This window comes from Otolemur garnettii, unplaced genomic scaffold (assembly GCF_000181295.1).
Source record: "Otolemur garnettii isolate 467f Iridium unplaced genomic scaffold, OtoGar3 scaffold00165, whole genome shotgun sequence".
Lineage (NCBI taxonomy): Eukaryota > Metazoa > Chordata > Mammalia > Primates > Galagidae > Otolemur > Otolemur garnettii.
Window position 1 is genome coordinate 321,740 of NW_003852560.1, and position 10,265 is coordinate 332,004.

At 37.7% G+C, this 10,265-nt stretch overlaps 1 protein-coding gene across 1 annotated transcript in view; it reads right to left on the bottom strand.

Annotated features, from left to right (window-relative positions):
* KMO (kynurenine 3-monooxygenase) overlaps positions 1–10,265 on the bottom strand; it is a 55,930-nt gene that overhangs the window by 31,436 nt on the left and 14,229 nt on the right. Inside the window, exons 2-5 of the mRNA XM_003800084.3 lie at positions 6,488–6,557; positions 5,372–5,469; positions 4,470–4,559; positions 349–397 (exon numbers count right to left, since the gene is read on the bottom strand). Of these exons, the coding sequence (XP_003800132.1) occupies positions 349–397; positions 4,470–4,559; positions 5,372–5,469; positions 6,488–6,557 (307 nt within the window). The remainder of the gene's footprint in view (positions 1–348; positions 398–4,469; positions 4,560–5,371; positions 5,470–6,487; positions 6,558–10,265) is intronic.

Consider the following 10,265-nt stretch of genomic DNA (forward strand, 5'->3'; position numbering starts at 1 on the left):
AAAAAGACACTGTACTCGAATGTTTATTGCAGAACAAGTCATAATCTCAAAAATGTAGAAAGAACCCAAGTAGATGAATAAAATGTGATGTATTTATACTATGGAGTATTACTCAGCCATAAAAAATGGTGAACTGATAACATTTTATAACAACCTGCATGGAGTCTAAGTCAAGTTTCGCAAGAATGGAAAAAGAAATACCACACGTACTCAGTATTAAACTGGAAGTAACGGAGCAACAAAAGAAAAAAAATGAATAGTGAACAAATCCTAATAAAACATATGATAATATTAGTCTCATACTCTTTACTAAACATGACAACTGGTGAATAAAAGCATTGAACTTACCAGTCAGCAGATCCTTGCTTAGACTTTCTCTGCTTATAGAAAGAATATACTGGAAGAAAAAATAGAACATACACTGTTTCTGAGGAATGCATAAATATAATCCTAAGTTATTCAGTTATTCACTCAGCAATAGGAAATAATTATTATTTAGCAGAAGTTACAGCCTTAGTTTTATAACCATTTAGCTAAGTAGCCTTTTAAAAAATAAATATTTTAACCAAATACATGTACCATTCTATCATGCCCAAGTTTACACTCAGGTTTTTTCAAAGTTTGATACTTTACAAACCAAGTCATTCCCTTGCAGCTAAAATATTATTTTCATTAAGAGAGTTGTGTTTTAGAAACAAATCAAAAATGTCTTATTTTCATCTTAAGTCTCTAAATTTAGCTGTGAGGAAAATTTTAGTAATGACGGCATCACTAGAATAAAAATACTATTTATAGAAGAACTACCTTGAAGGCCTTCATTTCAGTTAAAAGGGATCTGTGCTTATTTGTGTATATGTGTATGTGTGTGTGTGTATTAGTTGTGGGGCACCTGGGGCTGGTAGGAATAGGGCAAACCCTCACCAGGATGTGTAATGGTTGTTTCTGACTTCACAAGATAATTCAGCAAAGCTGACTGTTTCATGAGGCCCAGTGCCCAGTGCCTACAATACTATTGGGAGTCCATGAAAATGTTTTAATTTTAGTTTATTTTAAAATCAGAAGAAAAAAGCAAACCAAGTATATAATAATGAACATATAATAATAAATCTAGCCTGGATTATCATAAATGTAATATTTTGCTTATTATTTTCTAGAAAAAGAAGCCCACAGAGGTAAAAGTGCCTACCTTTGGCCCATGAAAGTCATAACGCAGGCTGGCAATTCTAGGTGAATCTATTCTTTAAAAATTTAAAGCATATAATTTTCCAAATTATGGAGCATCACAATTTTTACCTTTTTTTTCGAAACAAGAGTATCTCTCTGTTGCCCAAGCCAGAGTAAAGTGGCATCATCATAGCTTACTGTACCCTCCTAACTCCTTCTGGGCTCAAGCAATCTTCCTGCCTCAGCCTCGGTAGCTGGTGCATGCCTTTGTGCCTGGCCTCATTCTTCTATTTTTGGTAGAAAAGGGGCTGCACTCTAGCTCAGGCTGGTCTCAAACTCCTAGACTCTAGAGATCCTCCCACCTTGACCTCTCCAAATACTGAGATTACATGCACGAGTTTCCACACTTGGCCCATCACAGTATTTTTAGCACAAATATACTAACTTATGAATCTTGACCTCATCCCCCAATAGGAAGTTTTACATTAACAGCTTGTGAATTAAAATAAAATCTTAACCTCCCCAACTGACTGAATGGACCCCCTCTTAGCCAACAGAATCCCCAAAATACCTTAAAGCTAAACTGTTGGCCATGAGGAGAAGAGAGGTAAGACATGCCTGAAAGACAAAGGTTAAACCATACCCTCAAGTCATCCATTTAAGTGGTCACTTGAGTCTTTCTTGGTCTGTGTCCACTGACATGTCTCTGATTAACAGATTTCCTTATTTAATTTAAAATTCCAAACTTTTAGACAAAGGTATTTTTTTTTTAAAACCAATTGCAAATTAAAGAACCTTTAAACTCACCTATAGCATGGAAGTCCCCCATTCAAGATGTCCTGCCTTGTTGGGCCAAACCAATGCACACCATCCCCATATTGCTTTCTAACTTTATGTGTGTTTCCTTTCTCTCTAAAATGTATAAAACCAGACTGTCACCCAACCACAAGGGGACGACTTGCTCAAGGCTTTTTGGGCGTGGCTGTCCTGGCCATGGTTACACATAGTCGGCTCTTAATAAACCACTTTAAATTATTTTATATAGTTTTGGTTCCTTTCCATTGACAAGCTAAATCTTGATGCAAAAATAACTCAGTCATACCACAGTGGCAGTGACTGAGGAAGTAGAAATTAAGATAGGCAGAGACCTCTTTATTCTCTGCCTCAGAGTTCTGTTTTCCTGTGTCCTCTGTCATCAACAGACTGCATTCTAATGGAAACTAAAATTCTTATTCAAAATGTGTCAGGAAACATTCAAATTGCATAGATTCATTTACATGGGTAAAATATTCTTTCCATGTCAGTTATCAGGCTTGGTTGACATTTAAACACAACGACACATGGGTCAAGTCTTGTGGAGACACTAGACTGTGTGGAAAGTATCATTCCATAAAAAATCTAAGTCGTTCGCACTTATTATAGTACCTAGCCAATTCTAGGGGAACGCCTTAGTCCCAGCTACTTAGGAGGCTGAGGAAGAGAATTGCTTGAGCCCAAGAGTTAGAGGTTGCTATGAGCAATGACATCACAGCACTCTACCTAGGGTGACGAAGTGAGACTCTGTCTCAAAAAAATAAAAAGTGAATGTTTCCAACACAAAGAAATCGAACTGATGGCTATATTAATTACTCCAATTGAATCATATATTATATGTTTGGAAACATTACTGTGCACCTCACAAATATATACAATTATCATCAGTCAATTTAAAAATTACATTTCTTGGAAATCTGATCTTATTCAGTTTTTCTCCATAGACAGATCTCCATTTGATTGAGACAACTCTATTTCACTATCAATCAAACAAAACGTCCATCTGGAATCTCACTTTCTCTGTGGAGTCTTTTCTGAAAACGAAAGCATTTCTCCCTCTCTACACCATGTTAGTATTTCTTGTCTACACCACACAGCTGAGCTCTTCGGCCATCACTCAGCTGAGGCATTGATTTCTGTCCACCCCTACCAGGTCACGACCCCTTCTTGTACACTCAGCAACCAACCAACACAGGGTGTGGCACACAGAAGGACAATTACTGATTACTGGAGGGACGCACTTGGTATGCATAGCTTAGACTTGATTTGCATCAGGTGATTTGAGTGGATGTGTCACTGCCTATTAAGGAGAGACACCTTTTGTCTTTCCTGCAGTACCCAGCTCAACTGCAGCCTCATTGAATAGGCCATGTTAATTATCTAAAAATGTTTATCTCACTAAGAATGGCTTGATGGACTTTCATCCCTCCTCCCTTGTACCAGTTTCACGCATGAAGACTGTTTTTATAATGCTGAAATAAGCAGGTTACTTTTAAAAAAGCCATTAGATAGAAAACTTTTATCCTGTCCCAACCCCAACACTCTAAATTGTCAGAATGTTTCACTTTCCAGCCACAGTGTTCATTACAAGAGCCATGAAGACCTTGTTTCCATGAAAATATGTTCTGTATCTTGGGCTACCAAAAGTTGGTCCATGGAGCAGCAGCACAAGTACCACTTAGAAGCTTGTTAGAAATGCAAAATCTCAGCATCCATCCAAGTCCTACTGAATCAGACTGCTTTTTAACAAGATCCCAGGTGAGTTTGAGAAGTACAGAGACACCCACAGTAAGATCTCTGCCGAGGGTCAAAGACTTAGAAGAATATGAACCTACTAGGGCTCTGCCCTTAATGCAGTAAAATGAGGAGCTGTAGCATTAAAATAAAGCAAGCTGGGCTTTTGCTCTTACTGATGGATGTTTTCTGTATTCATTCTTTCTCAGGAAATGAACATAGTCAGAGAAACATACATATCTTCCTGAGTGCTGCATGTTGTGGTGTGAAACGTGAGGAAAGTACCAAGTAAGAAAAGGAATCTTCTTTCATAAACTCTCCATCAGTTTCTGGCCCCTGGTGTTTTAGAAATTACAGAATGCTAAAAGCATCTCTGGCTCTTTCTATACACCTTAAGCCAACTAGGGGCAAGAGGGTTAGTTAAGGGGAGGTGGCAACATCACAAACCCTCTGGGGTTGTTCTTGCATGTTATCCTTGACAACAAATGACATGGACATCTTCTCTGTCTGATTGAAAAGGAAAAGGTAGAGAAAGAGTGTCCCAAGCAGCTGATCATCAACAAACAGCCTAATAATGGGAACAATAATAGCTAACAATTTTTGAATATTTATTCTGTGCTGGGGCCTGTTTTGAGCATCCCTTATGAGTTAACTTGCTAACTCGAGTTTAAACTGAGGGAGGCAATGTCAAAAATTAAGAGAAGGAGGAAAGGGGCCATGAAGCAAGTGACAAGCAATGATCTTGGGGGTGAACCCACCTGAGACCTTGTCCCATAGGGAATTGCAGACTTTTTTCCTGAAAGAGAGTGAATCATTCTGGCTTTCATGGGAATGCCTTGGGACACAATCTGAAATGAAATGAGAAATATTGATTTCAATGACTATTGTCATGACATCTGCAAATAAGATAAATACTAATTTTCAACTGTGATTTTGAAATTTAAAAAAATATATTTTTTAAAACCCCACAGAAACCTAGCTTGGGGGAAACTCATTCAATGAAAATGGTGTTTCTTAACTTTTAGGGTTTTATTTTCTTTTACCTTAGATATTAGAATTGAGTTAAAGTTTTTATGTTCTAAATCAAGCATCACAAATTGAGGGAAGTGATTATTAGAGAAGGCAGGTGCTTTTCTCATGATGATGGAAAGGGATATCATGAAACCCAAGTCTCCTAAAATCCAATGCAAAGTGTTTTCCTACATAAGGCTGCTGCTGTTTGGAAGGAAATTGTGGGAATGCAAATAGCACTGATATTTACTTATATTATCAGCTCAAAGACACATTGTTCCTGAAGATAGTAACAAGTTAAATACATACAGATACCACTTCAGTTTACATTTCTAAGCTCCATGATAGACAGTTAGAAATTATCATGTATGAAGAAAATCTATGATAGGCAGCAACCTTCCACCTTGTTGAGAGCCTGATGTCAGAAGCAATTACTAGGTGGAGTTGCAATGTGCCCCCCAGGTGCCTCAGGGGTCAAATGTTCACGCTCTTGACAAACTTAGAATTTTGAAAACCTTCACAGAACAAGTTTCCATGCAGAGATTCTTGGCATTAAATAATACTTTGAACCAGGATGAAATCATAACCACATGATTGTTAAAAATCATCAAATATTACCTTCTGTAAGGAAAATGCATTAATAAAATACCTGTTCTTCCAGGCCAACAGCTTTCAAGGCCTGCCGTCCTCTGTGTGAAAGGGCCAAGTTAATGCTTCTTCCACGTGTAAATGTAGCCACTCGAATATCTAAGACATTGGAAGCAGATTCCATGTTATACATACCTTAAATCCTAGTGTAGGATAAGCATATTATTGTACCTGAATATTAATAATTGGTGCAGTCAGAACCAGATTACAGGGTCTGACAGTTAGGTTCACAAACTCATCCTAGAAAAACTGCTACATCCCTCAATGCTGAATATCACACAGTCACCTTCAAAGTACTCCCCTTGAGAAGCTATATACTGATGCCAACACCTTGTCCACCCTTCAAAGCAATTTTGGAACTCATTTTTGGAATGACCATCAGAACTGCTGTCCTACAAGATCTGACAATTAAGTTCACAAACTTGCCACCACATGCTTACCTTGGTAGCACTGTACAAACAACTCAGTATGGTTTCATAACCTTAGTATGTCAGTGTTTCACAGCTGTGTCCATGCCAATATATGATGGTGTCTTCTCAGGGCTCTTCCCAGGTGCTCATTATTGTTGTTGCATGTTTTTGTGTGTCATATGACAATAGCTCTGATGGTCATTTCAGAAAGAGTTCCAAAATTGCTTTAAAGAGTGGACTACGTGATGGCATTGGTACATAGCTTCCCAAGGGAAGTACTTTGAAGAAAACCATAATGATATTCAGCAATGAGGTATGTAGAACTTTTTCTAGGATAAGTTCATGAACTTAATTGTCAGAATTCATGAAAGACTTTCTTCATGCCTCTGAAGAAAACACTAATGGTAGCAAATTTGTATTAAATTAACATATTAACTGCTGTCTGAGTTGCATTTAATTTATATTACTTTGAGCCCAGGGCCTCGTGAAACATAATTCACACATCTCTTGACTTATCTTGACCTAATAAAACACTATAGCCCTAAGGAAAAATTGTTTTTCTAGTGTGACAGTCAATGTGTTAAATATAGGTAGCTGAGTTTTTAAAAGACATCTAACAGTTCTTTTTAAAAAAAATTTTAAAAACTTTTAAAAATTCAGAAAATCTAAAGAGAAAGAAAATTTGACAATTTTCACTCTTGGCTTACCTTCCCTAGCTTCATATATATCAACCTGGAAATTCCTCTTTGCAAGGAAGCATGCATTTAATGATCCAACCTAGGAATCAAAACAATTTTTTCATATCTTTATCTGAGTCCACAAATGTAGGGAATTTTTAGCGATGAACTGAAACATTGTGTGTTGCTATGCTCTACCAGCTTTGTTTATCACATTGATTTTTCTCAGTCACTACTGGAAACTACCACTTGCAAAAATGGTAAGATTAATTACAGATTAAGTGGTATAACTTTAGAGGTAGCTTTGTGTTCTTTTTGTACTTTTTTACAGTGAGATATAACTTTCATACAGAATAAGCAAAAAACATGTATACAGTTTATAGAATAATTAGAAAGAAAATCTTTACTGAAGCTGTTTGGGGTGACCAGATGAGGGAGTCTTGGCATGAGGAATGAAGAGGCTTGACACAAAATCTGCGTCGGAGACTGAGAAGCTCTGGGAAAATCCCTATCATAAAATAGGAAGCAGTAGACAAAACTGCTTGCCTGATATTAGCACTGATTACGGAGGACATGGAGAAAGTCAGATAGAATGTCTCCACCTTGGTTTTGCAAAAACCCAGAACTTGAGCACAACCTGTGCCTTCAGCATCAACAGCCCTTTGGAATCTAGAGAACCTTTACATAATGATTATTGCCACACCTCACACATACATTTTCTCTTGGAGGCCAGTTTTCTGATCTCCTGAACACACACAACTCACATGCCATTCTCGTGATTCTCTAGGCCTCTCAAGCAGGAAGTGAGTTTTATGATAAAGATCAGGGCTCAGTTTCCCCCACACTTTATACTCTTGTAATCCTGGGAGGATTATATAAAAAATTGCAGATCCCCCATATTATTTGTATTTCTAATACAGGTTGACTTAAAAACCTATATACTAAATTTAATCATAAAGCATCTACATGTACTTTAAATATAATATATTAGAGTCATATAATTTTATTGCATTTACCAAATGTTTTGTGTGCATAGGGGTTCTCAGACTCCTTGCAAAATAATTCTGGTCCTAGAAATCAATGTAAAAAAAGAAAAAAATGAAAAGAAAGGAGGGAGGGAGAGAGAAAAGAGAGACAGAGTAATAGAAGAAAAAAAGGAAAAATAAAAAAAGAATAAATGAAGACTAAGAGAACACATAAATAAAAGATTAATTTTGCCTTGAGGGACCTGATAGATTGTATTTTTCAAAAATGGCTACAACAATGTCTCTTATACTGTATGCATTCTTCTGCAATATGACCATGATACTTCTCCATCAAAATAGGGGGTTTATTTCTCCAATCCCTTGACTCTGGAAGGGCTTGTAATAGCTTTGGCCAATAAAATGCAGTAGAAGTGACACTTGAGCCATTTCTAAGCATAGGCTTTAACTGAACTGGAAGCTTCTGCTTCCTGCCTTTTGGAAGTTAGTTATTATGTAAGAAAAATAACTACCTTGAGGTTGTAATGTGTAAGAAGTCCAAGCCATACAGACAGGCCGGCCACATGCTGAGGTCCTCACCAACAGCAGGTACCAACTACCAGACATGCAAGTGTGCCATCTTGGATCTCCAGCCTGATCAATACTTATAAGTGACTCTGCCCTAGCCACATGACAGACCACACACAGAACTGAGTCATCATAATAGACGGTTCTTTCAGGCCACTAAAATCTGGTGTGGTTTGTTATACAGCAATAGAAAACTAGAACAAGGGGATCGGTTAAAAAATAACTTTCTGGAAAAGATTACATTTGAGTTGAGCTTGAGGGATGAGAATATTTCACCATGTAGAGAATAAGCAAGCTGACAAAGAGTATGAATACTTTTGGAAATTTAAAAACAACTTTAAAGAGATCAGGAAAAATGATCACTGGAGAAAGAATTTATTGACCCCCAGGCATTGCTAGACATTAAGGTGATCCAAAGATAATGTACAATTATTCCCCTTGGGACCCAGTCCTTTCTGGGTCCCTATTTTATTCCTTTATCACTCATATATTTACTTACACAAATGTATTGGGTTTTTTTTTTCCTACATGTCATCCCTGTGCTAGGTTGTTGGGACTTATCAGAGATCAGGATATAGCCAGGCCTCTTAAGGAGATGATAGGCAATTACAACACAGGATGATAAATACCACGGTATAAATACACGGTATAATTACAACACAGGATAATAAATACCACAGGATGATAAATACCACGGGAGAAGTACAGCTATGAGAGTGGGGAAGGAAGGACCCTTAACTCAAACACAGGGATGTGGAGTGGGGTAAAATATGATTTCTTGATAAAAATGAAAGCTAAGCTGAGATCTGGAAGTATGAATGGTAGTTAATCAAATAAGGCTCAGGAAGTAGAGGGCTCCAGGTAGAAGCAGTACATAATAAATGTTTAAATAATTACTGAAAGGAAAGAAGCAGAGAACATTGATTAAAGAAGTAATAATAACATGAGTACAATACCCATGAAGTGGTTGTTATGTACTTTTCACTGCTGTAACCCACTTGACCCTCACTGCAGCCAGATGAAGTAGGTATTATCATTATCCTGTTTTACAGGTGGAGGCACAGAGAAGTTAAATGGCTCACAGAATTTAACACAGCTAGTGAGTCATGAGTTGGTGTTGAGATTCAAACTTATCCAGTCTGATTCCATGACATGAGCTCTTAACCAGTGAACTAGAGTGTGACTGGACAATATTGACAAATTGACAATCCTATTGAAAATGGAGATGATGAATGTATAGTGGCACCAAGATGTAGGGTTGTGGGGTTACTTTTTTTTTGGCAGCACCAAACTGCATGTATTTCTGTGTGAAGGAAAAAGACTGTTGGAGTCAAGCAGAGTGGGATTTAGCCATGTGGGTGGGATGGAAAGACAATGCAGCAAAAGAGTTGGCAATACTCATTAAATAGATGGACTGTGATGACCAAGAAAGGAAGGATAGACGGAAGTCTTGGTGATGTGAAGTGCTTGTGAAGAACAGATATGGCAGTAGTAACTGAATGGGAGAGCTGGAACTCAAGGAGGTTATTAAGCAGAGAGTGCTAGCCCTGTTACTATTATTTGGGAAATAGGGAAGTTCTGTGGGATGACAAATTTCAGATCCAGGATGTGGTGGTGGGTAGGACTTGGAGGCTAAAGGGCAGTGAGGGTGGAAGAAATTAGAAGCCCAGAGTTGAAGGCACCAAAGGGTTGGGGAACTGGATGGATCAACAGAGTGAAGTTCACTCATCACTCAGGGTGATGGGCAGGGCTGGGGAATAGGAAAAGGATTCTCTGTAAGCACCAATGTCTTCTATCAGAGGATGGCTGATGATAACAGTGAGGGACAGAAGGTGGTAGAAGTAGATGACATCAGTCTCAAAGGGTTTGCCCATGAAAATGGAATACTTAATTTAACAAAATAATTATAAACATAAAATTATAAAAATATTTTAAAAATTATGAGTTTGGCAGATCACTTGAGCTCAACAGTTCAAGATCAGTCTGACCAAGAGTGAGTACTGTCTCTACTAAGAATAGAAAAATTAGCCAGGCATTGTGCTGGGTGCCTGCAGTACCAGCTATTTGGGAGGCTAAGGTAAGAGGATTGCTTGAGCCTGAGAGTTTGTGGTTGCAGTAAGCTAGGACATGACACTCTACCCAGGGTGACTTAGTGAGACTCTGTCTCAAAAAAAAGATTATAAAAATAAATAAATATTTAATTTTCCCCACTATATAGCCATTACTCAAAGGAGGAACATGTTGCATATTAACACTTG